General features: G+C 48.0%; 2 protein-coding genes across 6 annotated transcripts; both read left to right on the forward strand.

Annotated features, from left to right (window-relative positions):
* The first annotated feature begins 70 nt into the window (after positions 1-70).
* Positions 71-3701, forward strand: LOC113747270 (acrosin-like). 2 transcript variants are annotated; one of them, XM_027286363.1, is made up of 4 exons: positions 73-297; positions 442-471; positions 782-840; positions 938-3701. In XM_027286363.1, exons 1-4 carry the CDS (start codon positions 175-177, stop codon positions 1005-1007), a joined length of 282 nt encoding a protein of 93 aa, XP_027142164.1. In that variant the 5' UTR covers positions 73-174; the 3' UTR covers positions 1008-3701. The 2 variants fall into 2 exon arrangements, with proteins under 2 accessions (XP_027142165.1, XP_027142164.1); XM_027286364.1 differs by lacking the exon at positions 442-471 and having other exon boundaries at positions 71-297.
* Positions 3702-4614: 913 nt separating this feature from the next.
* On the forward strand, positions 4615-27380 carry ogdha (oxoglutarate dehydrogenase a). 4 transcript variants are annotated; one of them, XM_019254317.2, is made up of 24 exons: positions 4615-4747; positions 6413-6806; positions 10279-10470; positions 13118-13220; positions 16291-16335; positions 21947-22062; positions 22595-22749; positions 22855-23001; positions 23073-23163; positions 23310-23489; positions 23567-23695; positions 23772-23951; positions 24036-24188; positions 24363-24465; positions 24573-24701; positions 24789-24939; positions 25016-25143; positions 25224-25402; positions 25534-25605; positions 25863-25988; positions 26188-26260; positions 26395-26558; positions 26922-27076; positions 27210-27380. In XM_019254317.2, the coding sequence occupies exons 2-24, from the start codon at positions 6564-6566 to the stop codon at positions 27328-27330; spliced, it is 3135 nt and encodes a 1044-aa protein (XP_019109862.2). In that variant the 5' UTR covers positions 4615-4747; positions 6413-6563; the 3' UTR covers positions 27331-27380. The 4 variants fall into 4 exon arrangements, with proteins under 4 accessions (XP_019109862.2, XP_019109864.2, XP_019109863.2 ...); XM_019254319.2 differs by lacking the exons at positions 13118-13220; positions 16291-16335 and adding an exon at positions 12657-12750; XM_019254318.2 differs by lacking the exon at positions 16291-16335.

Consider the following 27380-nt stretch of genomic DNA (forward strand, 5'->3'; position numbering starts at 1 on the left):
ACACACACACACACACACACAGACACACACAGACACACACACACACACACATACACACACACACAGACACACACACACACACACACACACACACACACACACACACACACACACACACACACACACACAGACACACACACTGTAACAGTACAAACATCTCAGTCCTGCGCTCTGATGTCACTTCCTGTGTTCAGGGCTGACGGAGTGGCTTCAGCCAATCCCAGCAGAGGACCGCCTCCCCGGGCGCAGCCTCCGTCTGTCGCCCGGGGCAACGCCAACAACATCGTCAGAGACGGGGTGAGTTTACCGCCTCCTCTTCCTCTTCCTGTTGTCCGCTCGCCATCATCTGTTTGATGACATCATAACCTTGACGTAATGACATGTGACTGACAGACTAATTAATATTCATGAGGTCGTCCTCTGCTCTCTCTCCATGTGAAGCACCACGCGCAGCTGCTGCCGCCGCAGGAGGTAAACACGCTAACACGCTAACACGCTAACACGCTAACGCGGCTACAGGAAGTAGAATATTTAGACTTATAGCAGCTAGCGCTACGAGCTAGCATCACCCTCTACCTGCCAGTGGACCCGGCCGGACAGAACCTGTCCTGTCCGGTCCGGCTGCTGAGCCCGGTTCTGTTAGCATGCTAACAGCAGATTCAGCTAGTTAGCGGTTAGCTACTTTAGCGAGTGGTTATGCTAAAGCTATGTGCCCATCATGAAGCGTGTGACGATGTTTTGAACTCGACGGTGTTTGAATGTGTTTCCTGTTTGTGATCAGGTGGTGGAGACCAGCAGGTCGGCTCCCTCCTACGCCCTGAGGCCTCCACCTCCTCCGCTGTAAGACTCCGCTGTACATTTGACTAACGAGCTAACTGAAGCTAAGCTAAACCAGTGGTTTCCTTGACGTGTCTTGTTTTCGGTCTTTCTCTCGTAGAAAGCCGAAACCTGCTGCTGCGTCACAGCCTCTGGTGCCTCAAAGACCCGCCCCCGCTCCACCTGTTTAACCAATCAGAGGGCACCGCCCACCACACCTGGATGACAGCCCCTCCTCCTCCTCCTCTTCTTCTCCTCCTCTTCAAAACTCAGTCCCCACCCACTTAGCGCTGGTTACCTAGCAACAGGACCAGCAACAGTAACGTCTGCTGGGCTGGACAACAAACCAGACCGCTCCATCAAACTGGACCCGGTCAGACCGGACCGGGTACTTACCAGAACAAATAGGAACACACAGGACTGAACTCAAGCAGCTACTGGCGTCTGCAGTCTTTCTTTCTGAAGTGCAGCCTCTATCAGGTGACACCAAACCAGCCAATCATATCTCCAGAAAGCTGTGACATCAGCAGCCAAACAAGTGTTAGCATTAGCATTTTGTATTCCGGCTGTAAAAAGCAGTTTGGCCCTCTGTTAGCATAGCTTAGCATCCTGGCTGGCTAATTAACATTTGCTAGCCAACAGGGCTTAGGGTTGCAAGTTCATTGCTAATGCTAATTAGCTGCACTGTTTCCCAAATTTCAAACTAATGCTAGCACCAGAAAATGTCCACTATGTTGTTAGCTAGCCAGTTTGTTAGCTACTATGTCTTTTAATACCTAAGCTACGCAAGCTAACCACCTGCTAACAGCTGACCTGGTCACCGTGCTGTAACAAATCAAAGCTGATGATTCACTCCTCAGTTTGGTTAGCATAAGCCAACAAAGTTAGCGTTAGAGCTAGTCAGAAGCTAATGCTACTAAACTGTGCAGCTTCCCAGCCAATCAAACGTCCCCAAAACTCTGTTAATGAATAATGTAATCAGCAACTCACGAGCTTTGCTACTTGCTAAGTTAATTAGCGACAATGTATTTACCCGAGTGTACATGCTAACACAAAGCTAGCTTGCTAATTAGCTTGTCACATGTTGGCACTATAAAGTATTCACGATATATTTACGACTGTAACTCTCAGTTAATAATAAATTATTGTAATTATCATGTCAGTTGACAGCGCCGCACCTCTTAATTACAGCTAGCGGCTACGATGATGTAACCACTGAGACAGTCCCACAATGCAATGCTCTGCAGCCTCGATGTGATGCTAACGACGGCGTGCTGAGAGGTTCTTCGCTGTGATTGGCTGGTTTGAAGACGCATAGGTCACTGGAGGCGGGGCTTGCACCTTCTGTTTCTTTCTGTCTCTGAGTGAACGCACTGACCGGCCGTCTGATTGCACTTCCTTCTGATCAGCACTGTCATAGAAATGTAACGCACCCCTGCTGCCGCGTGTGGGTGCACTTGGTTTGCACCGCCCGGGTCACCCGGCGAGCTCGCTCTCTCCAGAATTGTAAAATCACAGTATGCAACAACAATGTGAGGGCAGAACCGCTCCGAGGTCCTCTGGACCTGGGCCTGGATCCAGATGGATGTGAGATGCTGAACGGGACATAATCAGAACGTTTAAAAAACATTCAGGACGTTTGAGTTTCTCTGTTGCAAGTGGACGTCTCCTCCACCCTCCAGGCTCACAGGTTCTTTCACAGCAGGGATTTTTACACCACCTGTAAGCCAAATGTTTCTGTCTGCTGTTAGCCGACTGTTAGCCGTGTCAGCCTGGATGCAGTGTGTGAGGAGGACGTGCTGTGGTGATCTGCTCAGTTTGTCTCACAGGGCTGAACTTTAACGTTTTCAATCATTTTCATGCCAAAAGAAGTCAAAGAGTCTCGACCGGAGGACGTCTGCACGACAACCTGTTGGAGTTATTTCAAGCCGCAGAGCAGCTGGAGCTCAAACGGCGTCGAGTTACAGTCAACTGTTCCCACCGCCGCCGCCCGCTCACGTCAAAGGTTCAAATCTCATGTTCAGACTCAAACCAACAGACAACCAGAGCGCTGAAAATAGTCCAAACAAATGACCTGTTGTCTCCAGTTTCCACATCCACAAGGTCACCAACCGCATAGCATAGCATAGCAGCAGCTAATAACACTGACTAGTCCAACAGCAGTCGGTGTTTTTGTTTCAAAACACTGTTAGTGGATATATTAACGTAAGCTAATGTGATCCATGATGCTAACTTTTGTATTGCCTAGCTCCTGTTCTGGCATGACACTGACTCGGCTCTCCAGGCCTGAAAACCTCCTCTTCTTCTTCCCGGTGGTACTGAGCTAACAGCAGCTAGCAGACTGAGCTAACATTAGCTAACAGCAGCTACAGCTGGGAACATGTTGGTTTGGCTCCGCACATGAGATTTATCAGACGATCAACCCGCTCTGGAGATTTCTGTTGGTGGGACGTCGAGCCCTAAGTTCTGTCTTTCAGGCAGAGAGGTCAAACTCACTGAGTGCAGTTATATTTATGCTAAACCTGTGTATGCTCTGTGTGTGTGTGTGTGTGTGCGCGTGTGTGTGTGTGTGTGTGTGTGCACGCACAGGTGATATCGCCATAGCAACGCAGAGGTTTTTTTTCTATTCAAATAAATGATTTTATAGGATTTTATTTCTTTCCTTTTTTTTTTTTTGCAAATGTAAACAAGTCTCCTGTGGTTTTAATTTCATTATTAAATATTGCTGTGTCACGTGGAAACCTGCCTGAGTCTGACTGATTTCAAACAGCTGACGGGAGGTGTGCTTGACTGTGATTGGAGCACAGGTTGGAAAGGGGCGGGGCTTATGGAGGATGATTGTTTGAAAGGATCAAAATAAAATAAAGATGATTAAAAAATGAAAAGGTTCCTCAAACAGATGAATGAACCCGTGTGATGATCCTTCTTTAACAGTTCAGTATTGAAATTGTCTTAACACTGTCTTAGTTGTATAACAAATGTATTGCAATAAGTTCAGCATCGTAATCAAGTAAAACGTTACTTGGAGAGCATCCAGCTGGATAATGAAACTCTCCTGAACTGTGCGGGGCAAGCCCTTATATACAGGGGAGGCTCTGCCCCCAAGACATGCAGTCAAAGTCAACAATAGTATAAGTCTGTGTAAGAGAGGGACAGAGGAAAAGAGAGGCCCCTAAAAAAACACCACATGACTCCCTCAACTTACATTACAACACAAACATCAACACACTTGACAGTGACGCCATCCTGGCGCTTCTTTGGTACCCTTATCCAGGGGCGCTGTATGGGGGGGGAAAGTTAGGACATATCCAAGGGCCCAAGACTGACAGGGGCCCCCAAAAATAGATGTGGTGACAACAGCTGTGCACAGGGGGCCCAATTTGATTTTTTTTGTCATGGGGCCCAAAATTCTTGGCGGCGCCCCTGCCCTTATCCAATTAACACTGTATGTAACTATGCATCTATGTGCAGACACCTCAAAATAAACATATTTCATATATAAAAATTAAGTTACATTTCTATAAAAATAATTCACTTTTATTGGATTATGTTTTATACGATTAGGGCCACATTTAAATAAAACATTTTTTTTTAAATTAATAACGAGATTAAAGTCGTTATTAAATATGGCAGCGAGAATTAATTACTCGCCATATTTAATAACGACTTTAATCTCGTCGTAGTTTTATGTTTAATATTTCGTCATAAATTTAAAGGTTTATTATTTATTTGATTTAATTTCAGTCGATTAATCGACTAATCGTTAAGGTTTTAAAAATAGCTTCTGTACGGAGCGCCCTTGCGTCATGACGTCACTCGGGCCTCGCCTACACGCCCCGCGCCCCGCGAGCTGTCATCACTTTACCGGGAGAGGCGAAGGGCATCCGGGATACCGGCCGAGAGGGGAGCCGCTGAAAACGCGTTTCTGGAGGTGAGTGTGGAGACTTTTACCGACACGGGAGCGTGAACCGGGAGAGAGTGCGGGATCCGGTGCGGGATCCGGTGCGGACACACCGACACACACATCCGGGAACTACAGGACAAAACCTGTTAGCATGTTAGCCGCGCGCTAACACACACACACACACACACACACACACCGTGCCGTTACCGTGAGGGTTAGGTCATCTGGCAGGACACGCGCTCAGACTGTCGGTGAGCTTGTAGCTCACTAACGGAAACACGGAGCTCCCGGTAACCGTGAGTAGCTTCAGTTAGCACTTAGCCGCTAGCCGAACGTGCTAATGGAAATGAACAGAGAAGCTAACCGGCTAATCACACACCGTTAGCTTCGAAGCTAACCGTGTTCCCGCGCTTTGTGTGTCCCCGTTTAAAACCGTTAACGGGAGTTTTTGGTTTTACGTGTTTTGATGAAAACATTTCGGGAACTCATGACTCGTGAAAGGACAAACTGATTGACAGCTGCTGTGGCCAATCACAAAGCTCCGGAGTCATATTTCCGGAAGGGGACAGCCAATCAAGAGGCCCGGTAGGCAGGTGGTGGGCGTGTCCAAGGCCGAGGTGGTGGAGGGGAAGGAGAAGCAGAGAGTGGAGACCAACAAGGTCACAGCAGCTGGTGGAGTTACCACACATGGACCGGGTCAGGGGTCACAGCGTGGACCGGGTCAGGGGTCACAGCGTGGACCGGGTCACGGCGTGGACCGGGTCACAGCGTGGACCGGGTCACGGCGTGGACCGGGTCACGGCGTGGACCGGGTCACAGCGTGGACCGGCGGGTCACAGCGTGGACCGGGTCACAGCGTGGACCGGGTCACAGTGTGGACCGTGGACCGGGTCACATCGTGGACCAGGTCACAGCGTGGACCGGGTCACGGGTCACAGCGTGGACCGGGTCACATCGTGGACCAGGTCACGGCGTGGACCGGGTCACGGGTCACACATGTGCAGGTCTTTTTTTCTTGGCCACCTTTGGCGTGTTGCAGAATCTGATCTTAATATGATCGCACTGTAATCATCAACGTTATTTAAAGTAATAATAATAAATACATTTCATATTCACGCTGAAAACATGGTGACACTCAAGTCAGTTAAAAGTAATCTGTTACATTACAGCGTCACCTGTGAATCAAAGTAACGTGTGAGAGTCGTCATGGTTACCACAGCTGAGCTGACACAGCCTGAAGAACATCAGTCCAACAGAACAACAACAACAGGACAGACAGCAACAGGACACAGTCTGAGGTCAACAGGCAGCAGATTCATCATTTAGAAACTAACGAGCAGTCGACAGGAACTTGAACAGCTACCTCTGTAACACAAACAAAAGCCAAACTATGAAAACACTGTTCAGGTGTCCCAGACCTGAACCCGCTCCACCGTCGTCCTCTAACCGTTTCTCTGCTTCAGACGGAGACAAGATTTCCAAACGTCTGTCCGAAGAAGAGACTCCAGAGACGCAGCTGCAGGCGGCTCGGTGCTGTCTGATCCGTCTGTCCGGAGGAATTCTTAAAGCAACGGATAAAAAAATAACAAAGTTACTGACGCAACTAACGCATTACGTTACGTGAGCTTTGACGTGACCGTGTTTGGTGTGTGTCCTCTTCCTGTCCTAACAATGTCTCTCTCTCTCTCTCAGTGGACAGACAGACCGGTGGACGGAGGACGTTTGATTCATCCCTCTCTGTTCCGGGTCGGACTTTGCTGGACTGACCTGTTTTTTCTTGGACCCCGTCGTCGAGGTTGAGGACATCCGGCGGTGTGCGTGCGTGACACGTTAAGGACTGCTGATGCATCGTTTAAGGACTTGTGCGGCGCGGTTGCGTCCGCTCACCGCCTCACAGGCGGCTCAGACTGTCGGCCAGCAGCAGCGGCCAATCACAGTCACCTCCACGGGTGGCGTAAGGACGTTTCAGCCAATCAGGTGCTACACCGCACCTGTGGCCTCGGAGCCGTTCCTCAACGGGACGAGCTCCAACTACGTGGAGGAGATGTACTACGCCTGGCTGGAGAACCCCAAGAGTGTTCATAAGGTAAGGACGAGTGGAGCCCCCTGCAGGCCTGGAGGAGACACCGAGGTTTACGGGTCGCTTACGGCGCCGTGAAGCATGTTTCATTCAGAACCTCAGCAGGACACTCGGGCGGCTGTAACCATGAAGGACACCGTAGCTTCTCCTTGGGTTTAATCTGTAACCTGACCACTAGGTGGCACTAAATCTTTCACCCGTGCCTTTCATTAGTGACGGTGACGGTGACCGTCAGCGTGAGGCTGGTCATGTGACCGCGTCCATCAGGAGGGTTCATGAATCTTAAATATGTGAATGATCAAATAAAAACTGTCATCAGAGAAACACAGTTCAAATGTTTAAAGGACAAACTGTTTCATGAAGGTGACACGCTGCAGCGCCCCCTAAAGGACTGAGTGCAGCTGCTGTGTCTCACACACACACACACACACACACACACACACACACTTTAACTGAGTCGTAAAGGACAGGCAGGCTAATAATAGCTCAGCTCAGTCACATGACAGACACTGTTTGACTGTCCACACTGAAGCTGGGGGACGATCTGCAGGACGTCATGGATCAGAGACAAACAGTCTGAAGTTTACAGTGTCCTCAAGAGACGGGACGAGTCCCCTCAATGTCCACACATTTACCCATGATGCACCTTGACTAAATGCTGAGTTTTTGTTTATAAAAGTGGGTCCCCACAGACTGCCTAAAACCTGGACGTAGTCTCTGTGACGTCCCCGCAGACTGTCTAAAACCTGGACGTAGTCTCTGTGACGTCCCCGCAGACTGTCTAAAACCTGGACGTAGTCTCTGTGACGTCCCCGCAACTGTCTCAAAACTGGACGTTAGTCTCCTGACGTCCCCCGCAGACCTGTTTAAAACCTGGACGTAGTCTCTGTGACGTCCCCCGACTGTTTAAAAACCTGGACGTAGTCTCCGTGACGTCCCCGCAGACTGTTTAAAAACCTGGACGTAGCTCCGTGACTGTCCCAGAGACTGTTTAAAACCTGACGTAGTCTTCTGTGACGTCCCCGCAGCCTGTCTCAAACCTGGACGTGGTTCCGTGACGTCCCCGCAATGCTTAAAACCTGACGTCCTGTCTACTGCTGATGACGTCCCCGCAGGGACTGTCTAAAACCTGGACGTAGTCTCCGTGACGTCCCCGCAGACTGTCTAAAACCTGGACGTAGTCTCCGTGACGTCCCCGCGACCTTAAAACCTGGACTACTCTCCGTGACGTCCCCGCCAGACTGTCTAAAACCTGGACGTAGTTCCGTGACGTCCCGCGACTGTTAAAAACCTGGAGTAGTCTCTGTGACGTCCCCGCAGACTGTTAAAACCTGGACGTAGTCTCGTGACGTCCCCGCAGACTGTCTAAAACTGGACGTAGTCTCCGTGACGTCCCCGCAGACTGCTTCTAAAACCTGGACGTCTCTGTGACGTCCCCGCAGACTGTCTTTAAAACCTGGACGTAGTCTCCGTGACGTCCCGCAGACTGTCTAAAACCTGGACGTAGTCTCCGTGACGTCCCCGAGACCTGTATTAAAAACCTGGACGTAGTCTCTGTGACGTCCCCGCAGACTGTCTAAAACCTGGACGCGTAGTCTCCGGTGACGTCCCCGCAGACTGTCTAAAACCTGGACGTGTTCTCCGTGACGTCCCCGCAGACTGTCTAAAACCTGGAGACGTAGTCTCCGTGACGTCCCCGCAGACTGTCTAAAACCTGGACGTAGTCCCGTTGACGTCCCCGCAGACTGTCTAAAACCGGACGTAGTCTCCGTGCTTACCCCCGCCAGACTGTCTAAAACCTTGACGTAGGTCTCTGTGACGTCCCCGCAGACTTTGTCTCAAAAAAACCTGGACGTGTTCTGTGACTGTCCCCGCGACGGTCTAAAACCTGGACTCGTCTCCGTGCCGTCCCCGCAGACTGTCTAAAACCTGGACGTAGTCTCCGTGACGCCCCCGCAGACTGTCTAAAACCTGGACGTAGTCTCCGTGACGTCCCTGCAGACTGTAGCTGTCTCACAGAGAGCAGTCTCAGTCTCAGATTGTGGTCTTGATGTTTCTGAGTGTTCTGATGACTCATGAGTCCAGAATGAGTTGAAGAACCACAGAATGGAAACAGCAGTAAACAGGGAGGACATGAATCCAGTGACTCATCTCTGTCTCTGTCCTGTTTTCAAACTGAACAGAACGAGTTCATACGATGTTGTTGGATCACGTCTGAAGGCCAAAGTGTAACTGAAACTAAAAAGTTTACCACAGATGTTCTTCATGGTATTTTAGAGTTTATTTCCTGATAAACCATAAAAACTTGATGATGTCATCCTGCACTCGGGGTACAGCGTCTATTAATTTAACATCCAATCAAACGCTTTCTCTCTTCTGATGCCCCCGGATCAGACTGCTTCCTGTTTGATCCAGTCTGAGAGCGACTGTGAGGCTGCTGCAGTCATCTGTGCCCAGGCCTCACTGATTACTGAACAGAACCAGAACCACAGAACTTTATTCAGACTGGATCAGATTTTATTACAATATATCTGCTGCTTTTCCCTCTGACGTCCTCCAGCTGCTCAGCTAACGACCCGCAGGTGACCTGAACGACCCGCAGGTGACCTTAACGACCCGCAGGTGACCTTAACGACCCACAGGTGACCTGAACGACCCGCAGGTGACCTTAACGACCCACAGGTGACCTGAACGACCCGCAGGTGACCTTTTAGAGGTTCTATTCACTGTTTCCTCCTAAAATACACTGCATGCAAAACGGCTGCGTACTCCGCCGTCCACCAACTCACACATGATCCGTTTGTGATGCTCAGGTTCGTCTCTGCCGGCAACCGAGCGTCACGAGATCTCGTGACTTCACGCATAATCTCGTGATATTTCCGGCTGTAGTCTCTCTGACTCCTGCGATGACATTCCACGCCGCATCTTTTTTCTGGTGTCCTCATAAAAAGGATGTGAGGTGTCGTCAATGATTACACCTGAAAACCCCTCACCTGTTGACTTCAGGTCGGCCCCGCCCATTATGACGTGTTCTTGTAATGAAACTCGATCCGCGGTGAACACGGAGTATTTTATTTTGAAAATCAACCGGGGTTTTATTTTGTATTTTGTAGCAGATTTCCTTCCCCTCACGGTCTGCTCTGTGCTGAGTTTATGCTCCGTGCTCCGGCTCCGTAACAACAGAAGCTCTGTGTGTGTTGCGGAGGCTGCCGGACGCCGCAGTCGATCCGGAGCCGTGACGCAGCGTGGACGGAGACTGTGAGAGCTGACACACTGGACGGAGACTGTGAGAGCTGACACACTGACTGACATGGAAACTGATCGACTCCGTCGCTGTGGCGTTCCGCATGCAGTGTGTTTTAGGGGTTAGACCAGGCACTGCTGGTTCAGAGGTTCTGTTCGGTCTGGTCTTGTTCACTGGAAGGTAGACTCTCTATTAAAAATCTCTCTTTGTCTCCCCTCTCCTCCTCTCCTCCAGTCGTGGGATGTATTTTTCAGGAACGCTAACGCCGGCGCTCCTCCCGGTGCTGCCTATCAGTCTCCTCTGGGTCTGACGGCAGCGTCGAGCCTCGCCGCTCCTCAGCTGTCCTCTCTGGTCGGAGCTCAGCCCAACGTGGAGAAGCTGGTGGAGGATCACCTGGCCGTCCAGTCCCTCATCAGGGCCTATCAGGTACACTCACAAGTTTGTAATGCTTCTTCATCAGCTCCATGAAGTGTTAGTCACTGCTGCTGCAGCACCACCTGTTGGTGAGCGGCCAATAAAAAACCTGCATGTACCTGTAGCTTCATCTCGTGTTCAGATCTCAGCTGGACTCAGTTTTTAAAGGCGGCATGCTGAAGCATTTTAAAGTTTGATTTGATTCCACTGAAGCAGAATAAAGTTCTTCACACTGACTGTTCTGTATACATGTTTGTGTTGTGTTGTGATATTTAACGTGTCTTTTTTCCACAGACCTTTGATGTAACCTGGAGCTCAGCAGAGTAAACACACTTTGATGAAACATTATTTCAAATTCTTGTTTGTTCTTAATCATATTTATCTGTTTATATATTTCTATATATTTAAGGTGTGACCTCTACACTTTATCGTTATATTATTATTGTTTGATGCTGTAACGGTTATAGTGTCTATAAGTTGATTTAAGACGATGTAGCTTGGCTTGCACCATCCTCACATTTACATCCAGTGTTGACTCCTCCCCTGATGGAGTTGGTGGAGGTCTTCACGGGTCCACAATCTGCTCTGGATCCACTCTGATAAACGAACAACACAGCGCGAGTTCAAACGAACCGCACAGATTAAACTCACGATAACACACGAGTGAAGTGACTGTCAGGTGTGTCATTCTGTCTTCAGTTTAAGCACATGTAGGCTTGGTAGTTACAGGTAGAGCTGCAACGAGTACTCGAGTAATTCGAGTACAAAAAAATACTCCAATTATTTTTTTTTGCCTCGAGTACAAGTTTAATTATTAATTTCGTTTAAGTAGTCACTGTAAACAGTGAAGCACGCGACTCAGTCAAAAATTAGTAAGTCATTATAATTTCAGAAATAAAAGTTAGATTTAAACAGGCCTGTCGTCTCTGTCACATTATGAAATAGTGTTGTTGTTTAAAAATAAAAAGGTCGGGTGAAATAAACTCGACCTCAGAATGGAGCCCGAGCTCCAGGTGCCTCACTGTGTGTCCATGACTCAATAAATGTAAACATCATTCTCTGAAATAAAATCGACCAGGCCGTCGTCATCACAAGCAAATAATAAGAAGAAAACAACAAAGTACATTTGGAACAGGACTAGGGTTGCAAAATTCCAAGAATTTCCAAAGTTGGAAACTTTCCATGGGAAATTACAAAGCTGAAGTTTGGCCCCTTTAACAGGAAACTTAAAAATAGTTTTGGAAAATATATTTTATCACCTTGACTAAAACAACCAGATTTCATGCAGGTCCACTTGAATATTATTCTTATATTAATATTCCTCAGTCACATGCACATAGCACACTGCAGGGCTCTTGAGGCCACGCCCCCTACCTGCACAGGTGATTTCTCGACTGTTGAAGACATTTGAGCCCATGTACGACATACAGTGAAGTAACGTTTGATATTATGGGGTAAATTTATCTGATTATTAATGTTTAAGTTGCAGTAGATAGGTAGCTAACATGTCATTGAGCATTTATGAGGCTAGCTTAGCTTAGCTTACCCCTACCCCCTTTAACTCCAGTTAAAAGTAAATGTTCATAATTCCCATGGAAAGTTTCTGATTTGGAAATTTCCCTGCTTAACTTCCCATGGACAATTTTCCCGCTCCTTTGCAGCCCGATACATTTCTATGATGTAGAAACACAACAAATTAGAAATACAGGCCTGTCTCTAATAAAAGAACCACAGAAGAAGAACGTGAAGAACCTTTGGAGGAACTTCCAGCCCAGTGGGTAGTATTCCTCAAAGTCCGGGAACGTTGAACATTTCTGATTGGCTGAGCATTTGATTTGATTTCAGTCACCACTTCTGTGTTTTGTTCGTTGTTTGTTTGACACATTTACAGAGTTACAGGAGAAAGAACACGATGGACGGCCGTGTAGTGTAAAAACAGGCGACATCCTTTCAGGTCCTTGGAGTAGTTCCTTTGACTAAAAGTTCCAGGTACGACCTCAGATGAATAAATGTCATTAACGATCTCTGGACGGCAGCATCGGTGCAACATCGACCATCATTCAGACGAATTACCTTCAAACAGTCGGATCATGACCCGGTCCTGATGAGGTCGTCTCCATGACCTGTGAAGACCTCCAATAATGACACGTACCTGTCAGTGTGTTAGTGTTGTGATAACCAGGTGTGTGTCTGTTTAGGTGATGGGGCATCACAATGCCCAGTTGGATCCTCTGGGAATCAGCTGTGTGAATTTTGATGATGCTCCGGTCAATACCGGCTTCCAGGATGTTGGTGAGAACGCCAGAGCTAAAGAAACAAACTGCTTCCAGCCTGTGGTGTTAATGTTGCTCTTCCCTCCCACCCTCCTTCTCTCCTCTCTCCTTCTCTCCTCTCTCCTCTCTCCTCTCCTTCCTCTTCCTTCCTTGTTTTTCGTGTCCTGTGTGGATGTTGATCTTTCGACCCTTCTATATCTTTCCTTTCTTTTCCATCCTGCTTCTCATCCCCTTGCTTTTCGTTGCATCTTGTTTCCGCCTCTTCACCGTCTCCTGTGTCTTGTTCCATCCTCGTCCTCCTCACTCCTCCACCTACATCCCCTGCTCCTCCTCCTCCTCCTCCTCCTCCTCTCTCGTGGGCTCTGTGCTGTTGTCACTCCTTGTAGATCCGAGGGCACCATGTGGCCCAGTTGGACCCTCTCGGCATCATGGACGCCGATCTGGACTCGTGTGTCCCCACTGACATTATCACCTCCTCCGACAAGCTGGGTGAGGAGCTAACCCCTTTAAAAAATCAACTGAACCTCTTTTTACTCCCCCTTTTTTCGTCCCGGTCTGCTTTGCAGTCCGGCTGTTACTAAAAAGAAGTAGCACTTGTTGGGGGAAGATTCTTGTCCTGGGAATGTTTCTGTAACCTTGTGTTGACCTGAAACTTCTTCTCTTCTTCAACCTTCTCATGTAACGTCATGATCGTTCTTGTGTACGATGAATGTTCCAGAAATTCTCGACAAATCACTCAAAAGTTCCTGAACGTTCTCGTATGACGAATGTTTCTGAAACTTAATCTTGTAATAATTAAACTTGTACAACTAAGATCTTTCTGGAACATTCTTGTACGCAACAAATGACTCTAGAACAGCTAAATCTTTCATGAATACACTGAATGTTTCTGAAACTTTGTCTTTATGGTCTCTTTAAGGACTTTAAGCTTCCCTAAAACGTCCTGAGAGCCTGGGTCACGTTGTTTTATAGGTTTGCAGAGAAAGACTTTAATTGGATTCACTTTGCAGAAATAGATGTGGCCCTCAGGTGTTATAGATTTAATCCTTTTACACCTGGTTATGAAGGAACAACTATGACACGACGGCGGGAACAAAAAGATGAGCTAAGAAAATATGATAAAACGTTTGAGACATGAGTCGAGGAAAAATAAGAAGTTCACCTTAAAGAGTAAATCTTTTCCAACTATGTATTATGCTTTGTGTCCAAGTGACTAATGGAGAAAACTATTTTGGAAAGTGAAACCTTACGGGTAATTGCACCGTTGATGTACGTCCACTAAAAGTGTTTGTTCTTGCCACTGACCGTGAACATCTGATAGGATTATAGAAAGGATCCTTACAGACCTTTTTGTTTTATTACTGTGTTCAAACCCAAAAAACTCCATTGACAAACTGAGTCATTTCACCTCGTAGATGAATAAAACCTCAGTTTGTCTTTGCAGCGCTGCAACTTTTAACACAATCCTCATGGTTAATTATTGTACCGTCTATATGTCGACAGCACACGTGTTTTTGCCACTAAATGTCAGAATATTGTTTCAAATGTCGGAAAACATTGTAGAAAGGATCCTACAGATAGAGAAGATCAAAGTTGGTGAACAGCAGAAAGACAAACAGAGTTTAGTTTTGTTTCTGTCCAGTTTGAATATTATGATATAACTCGTTTCACCACTCCTGAACTAAACGTCTGTGTATGTAGGATCCATAATGTTATCAGACACTTCTGAGAAGGACTGCAAAGGGGCAGAAAGTTTCTGGAAACTTTCCATTGGACGCTAAGCTTGGGAATTTTGGGAATAAATTGGAAATTGGAAACTCATGGGAATTTTCTGTGAATTAAGTGTAAAATGTGGCTAATTTAAACAAACCGTATCATATTCAAATAAATATAAACAACCTGTGGTCCAGGTACAGAAATCACCTGTGCAGGTAGGGGGCGTGGCCTCAGTAGCCCTGCAGTAAGCAGTGTGCTGTGTGCATGTGACGGAGGAAGAGCAGATATTCAAGTGTACCTGCATGAAAGCTGAGCTAAAATATATTTTCCACAACTATATTGAAGTTCACTGTTTCTAACTTTCAGTTTAGTAAATTCACGGTTTATCATTAATTCCCGTGGAAAGTTTCCAATCCTACTTCGGAACCGGTCAGTGGCAAAAACAAAGAGCGAGTTTAGTCTGTGAGACACAAAAACCCGAGCTGGAAAAGTACCAAAGTTACACTTTAAGATCTGTTCAGTCGCTGTTTTTGGAGCTTTCAGTCATGTCACATGATCTTCATCACTCCTGTCCGTGTTTCCCGTCTAATGAAACGTTAATTTGAAAGCTTCTTGACCTCCACAAGTTTGACTTAGTAAGCGTTGTGGAGCCTTCAGGAATAAACTCTGAGGCGAGGCTCTGTTTCAGAGATCAGGAGTGAGTCGACAGGAAGTACCCAGAAAAACAGGGAACTTGATCTGGTGACACTCGGCTCGCCCTGCGGAGGAAGATCATGTGATATGATAGAAATAGACGTGGAGCTGAGCTTGTTTGGTCAACGGAGATGATTTCAGATCACTGTGCATCAAACATGATGCTGTCAGCAGCGTTTGGATTGGCTGGTGTTGAGCTGTTAGCTTCCTGCTAACCCTGTTTCGTTGGTTTGGCTTCTGCTTCGACATTTGGGCGCTCGGCTGTAGCTTCGTTGGCTTGTTGTCGGCTGGAGAGACCTTTAAGGCAGCTCGTCTGTTTTTTAATATTTAACGAGCTAACTGGAGTCAAACTGATGCCTCGTATCAGCTGTTAGTGTCAGTGGTTGGTGTGAGGGCTTACAACATGAAACACGGGACAGGAGAACATTTTACTGGTTAGTTTAAAGACAAATATCAGAAAATAATTGGACTTTGGTCGAATGGTTCAACGTGTCAGAGATGTAGGTTAATCCACTGATCAATGAGCGACGGAGTTCAAATCTCCTCCATGAATTAATTTCACCGCTAACCTCATCATGATTATGTTCTAACCAATCAGCAGTGTCCATTCGATAAGTGTGTCAGGACCTGGTCTGACTCTGAGCTCGTACGGCCACTAACTGCTAATTAGCTTGAGCATTGCCTAACTGACTCATCAGTCTGTGCACTGATGTTTGACTGTCACAGCCCGTTAAAGGTGTCTGAGGGTCAGATTGTGATCACAGTCTCCTCGGTGGACCTCCGTGTCTTCTGCGCTCTGGCTGCTCAGGGCTCGGTGGAGGTGACCTGTGCAGAATGGCTTCCTGTTTGTGGGGAAACCCTCGTGTGGGTTGGTTGTGGTGTGGCTTCTGTATTGAACCTCAGCATGATGTTTACTGCATCTCCTTTCTCCACCACCTTTTCCAAACCAAACTTCTTCTGTAAATGTGTGAACAAGTAGAAGAAGTGGTGGAGACGCTGAGATGCCGGGCTGGTGTTGTGCTCTGATGTAGCTGTTATGACGGTGGTGTTTAAAATGGCAGTGGATGTCGGATGGTTGAAGCGGCTCGTAGGTCACTAATGGTGTCCGGGTGTCTCTCCCCTTGCTGCCCCCTGCTGGCGACCCTTCCAGACGTGGCTGTGTTCAAGGAGAGGCTGAGAATCCTCACGGTAGGAGGTACGAGACATGACAGCGCTGGTGTGTCACTGCGCACTGTTGTCAAGCCAGTAGTTCATCTTGAGTAGAGTTTGTAACGCCTGCAGGAAGTCCCGGATGTCCTGGACAGGTCTCTGCGATGGTCGGACCTGCAGACGGCAGGATCTGTTTGGGACATCTTGGACGTCCTGCAGGCATCACTGCGCTAGAGGCTGGAATAAAAAGAGACACTTCATCTGGTTCATTGTCTTTGCTTCCATCAAAACTCTTCTGCAGGAGTTATTGAATGAACGGACACCAACACTGATGAGTTTGGGGAGCCATAGTCGACAGACGAGAATATGATTAAAACAATGGCAGTTTTAGAAGTTTGTTCTGAGTACGTGAATGTTTCTAAATCCATCCTGGAGAACGTTTCAAGGCCCTGGAGGATTTTTAAGCAGCTCTCCTTTATGTTTCCTTATATATGTTTATTATCTGTGTATGGAAGCAAAGAAAGAAATGTAAAGATACTGATCACTGTTCTTTCCTGCCGTGGATTTCAGACATTGAACCAGAGTGAAATATTTCTTTAAGACCTCGAACACAGGAAACATTCAGAGAAACATTCAAACAGTTAAATCTCTAAATGTCTCCTGTGTCCCGCTCAGAGTTGTTAGCTCGTAGCTGCTGCTAGCACCCTGCTCTGTCCAGTAAACAGTAGAAGAGTTGGTAGAGTCCTGATAGACGAGTTGTTTCACATACAGGAGCTTATTTTAAACTGTGGCCACAAAGTGACTCCCAACACATTCACCTTCATTCATTTTATGGTAGGTGAGAGGAGCAAAGCTTTCATGTTACTAAAAATAATAACGAGATTTACAGAAACAAATATTCTAACACGTCGTCTTTTTTTCAGCTCAGATGAAACAAACTTTTTATAAAACAAGCAGGAAAATTCTGAAGTTAGAAAATCAGGATGAAGTCGATTCAGAAAAGAAAAGTTTCAGTCAGTCAGTCAGTTTCAGTCAGTCAGTTTCAGTCAGTCAGTCAGTTTCAGTCAGTCAGTTTCGGTCGGTCAGTCAGTGTCGGTCAGTTTCAGTCAGTCAGTCAGTTTCAGTCAGTCAGTCAGTTTCAGTCAGTCAGTCAGTCAGTGTCGGTCAGTTTCAGTCAGTCAGTTTCAGTCAGTCAGTTTCGGTCAGTTTCAGTCAGTCAGTTTCAGTCAGTCAGTTTCGGTCGGTCAAAAGAAAACATAAGAAAAACTTAAAACATGTTTTTTATTACAACGTTTGTTTAGTTTTTTTCCATCGATCTGATTTTGGAAACTTTCTGTGACGTCTTTGTTCATAATACAAACATTTTTATATTTAATATAAAAACAGGATTAGAAGCACTTCTAAATATTCAGTGTTTCATAACAAAGTGAGTCATTACGCATGTTTTTAATGAGTTATAATGATAATTCACCTTTAGAAGTCTTTATAAATGTTATGACACTGACGTCTGTAATACTTGATAAACATACTAATAACGTGTTGTACTGTGTTTATAACAATGTTCACGTGTAGTTATGAACATAAATATACTGAATTCTTTATGATCACAGGATTATAATGATCATAGTTATAATACATCAAAGTGATTTATAAAAGTAAATTTCACATTATAAACTCGAATTATATGTTACTATAAACGCAGTGCAACACGTTCTAAGTGTTTGTGATACATTACAGACGTCATAGTAGTGTCGGCTCGTGCGTCACGTCTACAAAGTGTTCAGTCGGTGCTGTTAGCTCGTAGCAGCAATAGCTGTTTGTCCCTGCAGGCTGAACCCTGTCTGTCTGTCTGTCTGTCTGTCTGTCTGTCTGTCTGTCTGTCTGCTTCTCATTTCATCTTAAGTTTCCTTTCAGCTCTTCTTCTGTTTTCTGTGATTTTTACGAGGCGCTTTATGAGTCACGTCACTGAAGGCTGGAAAACTTGAGATCTTTGACATGCAGAACAGTGAGGTCGCAGAAAACCTCCGAGGTTTATACTTCTGTACGGTGGCCATGTTAGGACTCCGCTTATTTATTTAAACTGCAGTGGGTGTCAGATTTGTGTTGGATGAGTTTTTGAATGAAAACAAACTGAATGAAATGTGCAGGAAGAAAACATTCTTTTATATTTTCCTTTATGAAACCGAAAACTTGTAAACTCAACTCTCTCATCATTCAAACTAATCATCAGTACGCCTCCTTAGTTCAGAGTTAGGATGAATCAGACGGCCCTGCAGTGCACATCGATGAACGTTCCTCTAACTGAACCAGACGACAAAGTCAGAGATTTATCAGAACAGGACTGCTCAACGCTCGCTCAAACATGTCCGACTGACTGACTGACTGGAATAGTTTCTCTTTGTGAAGTGAATAACTTCAGTGATGCTTCTAGACCTCGCTGTGAGTCTTCACATCACTGTGACGGTGAAGCTCGTCCACCAGTGTAATGTTGTGATTATACAGTCGTCTCTGTTTCCATGGAGATGCATGGTGACGACTAATACCTGCAACAGTCGCAGCCGTAGACTCGTATGAACCCAGTGTACTAGTCCAGGAAGCAGTCGGAGCCTTCATAGCCTGCAACAGACAGCTGACATTAAAGCGTTGTAGAGGTCTGAGTAAACAACACACACACACACACACACACACACACACACACAGATGTATAGGATGTCCTGACATGCCACCTCACAGAAGATAAACCCTTCAGATCTGAGCTACACGTTCATCTTTCATGATGAACAACAAAGCTGTAACATGAACAAACTCCTGACGAGGAACCTGAAGGTCAGAAGTCGAACAGCGTGTTGGCATGCAGCCTGTCTGCTCAGAGCCCTGCGGCTGTGATTGGTTGGAGCCCTGCGGCTGTGATTGGTTGATGGATGGTTGGAGCCCTGCAGCTGTGATTGGTTGGTGAATGGTTGGAGCCCTGCAGTTGTGATTGGTTGATGAATAGTTGGAGCCCTGCGGCTGTGATTGGTTGATGGATGGTTGGAGCCCTGCGGCTGTGATTGGTTGGTGAATGGTTGATGAATGGTTGGAGCCCTGCGGCTGTGATTGGTTGGTGAATGGTTGGAGCCCTGCGGCTGTGATTGGTTGGTGAATGGTTGGAGCCCTGCGGCTGTGATTGGTTGGTGAATGGTTGGAGCCCTGCGGCTGTGATTGGTTGATGAATGGTTGGAGCCCCGCGGCTGTGATTGGTTGATGAATGGTTGGAGCCCTGCGGCTGTGATTGGTTGATGGATGGTTGGAGCCCTGCGGCTGTGATTGGTTGATGAATGGTTGGAGCCCTGCGGCTGTGATTGGTTGATAAACGCAGTAACTGAAGTGTTGGCTGTGTGTTTCAGAGTCAGACTGCGAGTCACAGTTTAGTGTCGGCTGCACACCGAGCGGTAAACACAAACCTGTGGAGCTGTTTGTGCTGCTACGCCTTTTAGCAGAGAAGAAGAGTTTCCTCGCTGCCTTCCTCCTCTCCTGAGGATGAGGAGGCGAGGAAAGGAAGTGAGGAAAGTGGATGAGAGGCTGAGCAGCGATCTGTCTGCTTCGTGATTGGCCAGCTTGGCTGTCAGGAGTGTGACTGGTTTGTGAGTGTGGTGTTTTATGACCTTTCTGATTGGCTGAATCGGCTGTCAGTCTGCCCAGCTCAGCCCTCTGATTGGCCGGTTTCTGCTCGTTCAAGGCTGTCTCTCTCTCCGTCTGTCCTCACACCATCACACATCCTCCACCTGTCCCAGTACCCGATTAAATACCCATAATCCCCTCCGACATGAACACTTTGCCCTCCGTCTTGTCTTCCAGGTGCTGATGTAAAGAGGTCAGCCAGTCATGAAGTGACTCCTGAACGCAGACTCGTTAATTCAGGGCAACGACGGACACATCAAGCCAAAACTTTGTAAATGTTCAATAATTTAAAGAATATTTCACAGAAATGTTAAACAAGCAGCTGTCAGAGCGTCTGCTGTCATACCTGTGCACAGCCCATGGAGAGAACTACGGCCTCCAGGTGGAATCATTCTTACAGTCTTGTCTGCTCGAACCTGATTGGTCCTTTCGGTGCATTCTAACAGCTGATTGGCTCACAAATAGAACCATGTTTCACACACAAGGACATTTTCATCAAGTACAAAACATAAAGATAAAAACCAGGCACAAAAGATTAGGGTTGCAAAGTTCTGGGTTCTCAAAGTTGGAAACTTTCCATGGGAATTTATGGGAATAAACAGTAAATTTACTAAATTCAAGGTCGGCCCTTTAACGGTGAACTTAAATATAGTTGGTGGAAACATATTTTAGCATAAACTTGACTGAAACAACCAGATTTCATGCAGGTACTCAGGTATGCAGTCACATAGCTCACTGCTTACTGCAGGGCTGCTGAGGCCACGCCCCCTACCTGCACAGGTGATCTCTGTACCTGGACCACACTTTAGAGCTGTTGAAGACACACATTTGAGCCCATGGACTGCATACAGTGGAGTTAATTCCCATTAATTTACATAATTCCCATAGAAAGTTTATGATTTGGAATATTTCCCAAATTCCCCAGCTTGCCATGGAAAGTTTCAGGAAATTTACCAAAAGTTTTCCACTCCTTTGCAACCCTACTAAGGATACACGTCAGGAAGTAAACATTATAAATATAAATACACGTACAAACTTTAAATATATGACGACTGTTTATAAATCTGACGAGTCACTTTATCTAAAGTACTTTATACTTTACTTTCTACTTTCTACAGTTCGTCCAGACTCTATGAATACTCTGACTTTATATAAAGTACTTTATACTTTCTACAGTTCATCTAGACTCTATGAATACTCTGACTTTATATACAGTGAATCATTAACGGGACATAATCTGTATTCATCATCCTGAAGGCACGACTCTGACCGTGTGAACCAGAGCTTGGACCACCATGAACACCTGACACCTGACCTCGTCAGCTAACGAGGTCCTGACACAGGAAACACTGACTAATCATTAGAGGACGAGCGCGCCTCGTTAGACTCTGCTCGTCTGTTCCAGGATCAGTCTGTCGTTACTCTTCAAACCAACAACGTGTTTCTATAAGCGCTCACACACTGAAAGAAGTGAAGCGTCTGTCAGGGACAGTGAGCGTTTCAAAATAAAACTACAGCAGCGCCTGATTCGTTCAGACGTTTGTCAGTGAGGAAGGTTAGTCAGTCATGTGACTTCACCGTCCAATGAAAAGCCTCGATGGAGGCGGTGCAGCTCTGTGGCACCACAGAAGAAGCAGCAGCAGCATCAGGTTGTTGGTTTGAGGACGGATCACCGGGCTGATCTGAGATCTGTCATGGCAGGTTTGAGGTGTGAAGCTGCTGATTGGCTCCATTTAATGACACTAACGATGTCTCTCCTGACTCCTCCTCCTCCTCCTCCTCCTCCTCCTCCTCTGCTGCGCACCGTCTCCTCCTGCATGTGTTTTCATTCATTCGTTCATCACTGACTCAAACGCATGTTTTCATTTGTCCTGTCCGTCCTCTGTCCTTCAACCTTTTCTCACCTCCTTCCCTCTTTTTTTCTCCTTGCACCTCCCCCCTGGTTTTCCTCCTCTGCTCTCCTCCTCCTTTCCTCCGGTGCATCGTGGGAAACGTAGGCTTCTACGGCCTGGACGAGTCGGACCTGGACAAGGTGTTCCGGCTGCCCACCACCACCTTCATCGGAGGCTCGGAGAGCGCTCTGCCGCTGAAGGAGATCATCCGCCGCCTGGAGGTAAAGACACGGAGCTCCACCTGAGACGTGACGGTGTAATGATGGATGTAAACCATGTTAGTCATCCGCTGACAACCTGACGATCTCTCTGCAATGACTGGTCAGCATCGGTCATGTGAGGAGGCGCCAGATCAGCCGGCGTCCTCCGAGGGTGGAGCGTCGAAGTTTTTCTGACATTTGAACGTCCTCCGTGTTCTCAGTGCTACAGCTCTAACCAGAGAAGCCGGTGGATTTTCAAAATAAAACACCCCGTGCCAACTGCCGGTGGTAAAAAAAAAGAAACAAATAAAGTACGTAGAATATTTACAATGTAGAAGAATATTTAGAAGAACATGAACCAGGAAAATGAAATCTGAGCAAGTCAACGGTACGACACGTCAGACCGTCAGTCCGGCTCTCGACACGACGACATGCTCACGCCAAATGTAGCACCTGAAGTTCTGAACGTTTGATGTGCTGTCATGTGACCTCCTGTGTGTGTGTGTGTGTGTGTGTGTGTGTGTGTGTGTGTGTGTGTGTGTGTGTGTGTCAGATGTCGTACTGTCAGCACATCGGCGTGGAGTTCATGTTCATCAACGATCTGGAGCAGTGTCAGTGGATCCGACAGAAGTTCGAGACTCCTGGAGTGATGCAGTTCACTCTGGAGGAGAAGAGGACTCTGCTGGCCCGGATGGTTCGCTCCACCAGGTAAACCTGTGTGTGTGTGTGTGTGTGTGTGTGTGTGTGTGTGTGTGTGTGTGCGTGCACACAGAGCAGTCTCTGATGTGTGTGTGTGTGTGTGTGTGTGTGCAGGTTTGAGGAGTTCCTGCAGAAGAAGTGGTCTGCAGAGAAGCGTTTTGGTCTGGAGGGCTGTGAGTCTCTGATCCCGGCTCTGAAAACCATCATCGATAAATCGTCTGAGAACGGCGTGGAGAACGTCATCATGGGCATGCCTCACAGGTAACACACACTCCACGGTCACACACACACACACACACACTCTCTCTCATCGTGTGTTCATCTTCTTTCAGGGGTCGTCTCAACGTTTTGGCCAACGTGATCCGAAAAGAGCTGGAACAGATTTTCTGTCAGTTTGACTCCAAACTGGAAGCTGCTGACGAGGTAAGCTGCGCTGTCCCTTTAAGAAACATCACGTGTCCGTAACAACACGAGACAAAGGACGTCAACCAGCGTTATTCTAACGTTCGACCATCTTCACGTTAGTTAGCTCCGACACACTGACCTCTGCTCGTGGTTTTCCAACGCAGGGCTCCGGCGACGTGAAGTACCATCTGGGAATGTACCATCGGCGTATTAACCGTGTGACCGACCGGAACATCACGCTGTCTCTGATGGCGAACCCGTCTCACCTGGAGGCCGTGGACCCCGTGGTGCAGGGGAAGACCAAGGCTGAGCAGTTCTACTGCGGAGACAACGACGGCAACAGGGTGAGATGGACGGGACGCTCAGTCTGAGTGACTTTGAAGCAGACCTGAGGTCAGTCTGAACTCTCCTCTGTGTTCAGGTGATGTCCATCCTGCTCCACGGAGACGCAGCGTTTGCAGGACAGGGTATCGTGTACGAGACCTTCCATCTGTCCGACCTGCCGTCCTACACCACGCACGGCACCGTGCACGTCGTCGTCAACAACCAGGTAACGAACGCAAACACAAAACAAACCTCTGACAAACCATCAGGCGGCTGACCTGTGACCTGTCTGACGTCTCCAGATCGGCTTCACCACGGATCCCCGCGTGGCTCGCTCGTCCCCGTATCCGACCGACGTGGCTCGAGTCGTCAACGCGCCGATCTTCCACGTCAACGCCGACGACCCCGAGGCCGTCATCTACGTCTGCAAGGTGGCAGCTGAGTGGAGGGCCACGTTCCACAAAGACGTGGTGGTCGACCTGGTCAGTGTCAGCCCTGACGCCCGAGGATCACCTTCACACGATGTGTGACTGTTGGTGCTCACCTGTGTGTTTGTGTTCGTGCAGGTGAGCTACCGGCGGATGGGTCACAACGAGATGGACGAGCCGATGTTCACTCAGCCGCTGATGTACAAACAGATCAAGAAGCAGAAGCCGGTTCTGCAGAAGTATGCAGAGAAACTGATCGCAGAGGGAGCCGTCACCCGGCAGGAGTACGAGGTGAGAACACAGGTCCACGCTGGGAACCACACATGCAGATACCAAAGTCCAGACCTCCAGCTCCTCAGAGAGGACCTTCTACAACACTACCAACAGCTGGACAGGACACATCTGTCCCTCCTCCACCCTGATTGCTTTGAAGGCTCCTCCTGAATGTTTCTGTTTCTGTTGCAGGAGGAAATTGCCAAGTATGATAAAATCTGTGAGGAGGCGCATGCTCGCTCTAAGGACGAGAAGATCCTTCACATCAAGCACTGGCTGGACTCACCATGGCCCGGTGAGACCGCATCTCAGTAGAACTGCCGTCAGATCAGCTTCATGAAAGGTCCAGGTTTGGATCTGTGTTCTGGTTCTGTCAGGTCTTTGACGTGGTGTTGTCTTCAGGTTTCTTCACCCTGGACGGACAGCCGAAGTCCATGAGCTGCCCCTCTACCGGTCTGACAGAAGAAAACCTGAACCACATCGGACAAGTAGCCTCCTCCGTCCCTGTGGAGGACTTCACCATCCACGGAGGTCTGACAGTCTCACACACACACACACACACACACACACACACACCGATCTTCATCCATACAAACGTGTCACCGTCATGTCCTTCAGGTCTGAGCCGTATCCTGAAGGGTCGGGCTGAGATGATCCGTAACCGGACCGTGGACTGGGCTCTGGGAGAGTACATGGCTTTCGGATCGCTGCTGAAGGAGGGAACCCACATCCGACTGTCGGGCCAGGACGTGGAGCGAGGGACGTTCAGGTAAACAGAACAGCTTCACGGGTCTCTGGGCTCCAGAACCTGAGGTGACACCAAACCCATGTTTGTCCTCTCTCAGCCACCGTCATCACGTCCTCCATGACCAGAACGTGGATAAGAGGATCTGTATTCCCATGAACCACCTGGCTCCTGACCAGGCGCCGTACACCGTCTGCAACAGCTCGCTGTCCGAGTACGGCGTCCTCGGTGAGTCCGGGCGCTCGGCCCGTTCAGAACACGCGCCGCTCGTCTGTTCGGTTCTTTAACCCGTCGGTTTGTGTCGCCAGGCTTCGAGTTGGGCTTCGCCATGGCGAGTCCGAACGCTCTGATCCTGTGGGAGGCCCAGTTCGGAGACTTCCACAACACGGCTCAGTGCATCATCGACCAGTTCATCTGTCCGGGTCAGGCCAAGTGGGTCCGACAGAACGGCATCGTGCTGCTGCTGCCGCACGGCATGGAGGGCATGGTGAGACACGAGACACAGTACACGACAACTAACGCTCAGACAACCGTACAACAACCCTCAGCTAACGCTTCTGTAACGCTGACCAAACGTTTGTGGACGTTCCCTGTGTGACGCTGCGGTTCTGTCTGCAGGGTCCAGAACATTCGTCAGCTCGTCCAGAGAGATTCCTGCAGATGTGCAACGACGACCCCGACGTCATGCCGGTAACACACACACACACAGAGACACACACATATACACACACAGACACACACACATACATATACACACACACACATATACACAGACACACACATACACACACAGCTTCCATGTTACCATGGAAACAGCAGTGATTAGTACAGTTTGATGTCATAACGAGTGCACATTATCAATGTCTGTCTCTCCTCCTGTCTATCTCTCTCTCCTCCTGTCTGTCTGTCTCTCCTCCTGTCTGTCTCTCCTCCTGTCTGTCTCTCAGGCCATCACAGAGGACTTTGCGGTCCATCAGCTGTACGACTGTAACTGGATCGTGGTGAATTGTTCTTCTCCTGGAAACTACTTCCACGTCCTGAGACGACAGATCCTCCTCCCATTCAGGAAGCCTGTGAGACACACACACACACACACACACACACACACACACACACACCTGTCTCACCTTCACGTGTCATCAGTCTCCTCCAGCAGGTTGCAGCTCACTGATTGGTCCACCTGAACAGACCTCCGTGGTGGTGTTGTTGTTGTCTCAGTGCTTTTATTTTGAAAGTCAAACTAATTGTTGATGATGAACTTCCTGTCTCCAGCTGATCATCTTCACGCCCAAATCTCTGCTGCGTCACCCCGAGGCCAGATCCAGCTTCGACGAGATGCTGCCAGGTACGTCTGCACGCCGCCCGACCAATCAGAGCACAGGAAGGGACATCAGATAACTCCTGTCTGTCCTCCTCCTCCCTCTCCTCCTCCTTCTCCTCCTCCTCCCTCTCCCTCTCCTCCTCCTCCTCCTCCTGCAGGTACTCACTTCCAGAGGTTGATCCCAGAAGCTGGAGTGGCAGCGGAGCGTCCAGAGGAGGTGAAGAGGTTGATCTTCTGCACGGGGAAAGTTTACTACGAGCTCACCAAAGAGAGGAAGAACAGAGGGATGGAGGGAAGTGTGGCCATCGCTCGCATAGAGCAGGTACACACACACACACACACACTCTCACACTTTGTCACTCACTCTCACACTTTCTCACTCTCTCACTTTCTCACTCTCACTTTCTCACTCTCTCACTTAATCACTCTCTCACACTCTCTCACTCTCACACTTTCTCACTCACTCTCACACTTTCTCACTCTCACACTTTCTCACTCTCTCACTCACTCTCACACTTTCTCACTCTCACACTTTCTCACTCTCTCACACTCTCACTCTCTCACACTCACTCACTCACTCTCACACTTTCTCACTCTCACTCTCACTCACTCACTCTCACACTCACTCACTCACTCTCACACTTTCTCACTCTCTCTCACTCTCTCTCACTCTCTCTCTCTCCAGTTGTCTCCGTTCCCGTTCGACCAGGTGAAGTCCGAGTCGGAGCGTTTCTGCAACGCCGACCTGGTTTGGTGTCAGGAGGAGCACAAGAACCAGGGTTACTATGACTACGTGAAGCCTCGCATCAGGACCACCATCCAGAGAGCCAAGCCTGTCTGGTAACCATCGTCTTCATCATCTTCATCATGTTTCAGCTTCAAGTGTCTGAAGTCAAACTGAGAGTGTGTGTGTGTGTGTGTGTGTGTGTGTGTGTGTGTGTGTGTGTGTGTGTGTGTGTGTGTGTGTGTGCAGGTACGCTGGTCGTGAGCCGGCGGCCGCTCCGGCTACAGGAAACAAAAACACTCACCTGATGGAGCTGCGGCGTTTCCTTGACAACGCCTTCGGCCTGGACGCGTTCAAGGATCAGCAGTAAACTTCTGACCTGCAACACCTGGAATAAACCCTCACCTGTCTGACCTTTGA

This window comes from Larimichthys crocea, chromosome XIII (assembly GCF_000972845.2).
Source record: "Larimichthys crocea isolate SSNF chromosome XIII, L_crocea_2.0, whole genome shotgun sequence".
Taxonomy (NCBI): domain Eukaryota; kingdom Metazoa; phylum Chordata; class Actinopteri; family Sciaenidae; genus Larimichthys; species Larimichthys crocea.

What these genes read in the sequence shown, in the direction of transcription:
- ogdha (XM_019254317.2), top strand. Translation starts at nt 6,564, where the DNA reads ATGCATCGTTTAAGGACTTGTGCGGCGCGGTTGCGTCCGCTCACCGCC. An exon ending in CTTCGACGAGATGCTGCCAG is followed by an intron (nt 26,261 to 26,394) that starts GTACGTCTGCAC and finishes CTCCTCCTGCAG; the next exon opens with GTACTCACTTCCAGAGGTTG. An exon ending in CCATCGCTCGCATAGAGCAG is followed by an intron (nt 26,559 to 26,921) that starts GTACACACACAC and finishes CTCTCTCTCCAG; the next exon opens with TTGTCTCCGTTCCCGTTCGA.
- LOC113747270 (XM_027286363.1), top strand. Translation starts at nt 175, where the DNA reads ATGTCACTTCCTGTGTTCAGGGCTGACGGAGTGGCTTCAGCCAATCCC. An exon ending in ACAACATCGTCAGAGACGGG is followed by an intron (nt 298 to 441) that starts GTGAGTTTACCG and finishes CTCCATGTGAAG; the next exon opens with CACCACGCGCAGCTGCTGCC. An exon ending in AGGCCTCCACCTCCTCCGCT is followed by an intron (nt 841 to 937) that starts GTAAGACTCCGC and finishes TTTCTCTCGTAG; the next exon opens with AAAGCCGAAACCTGCTGCTG.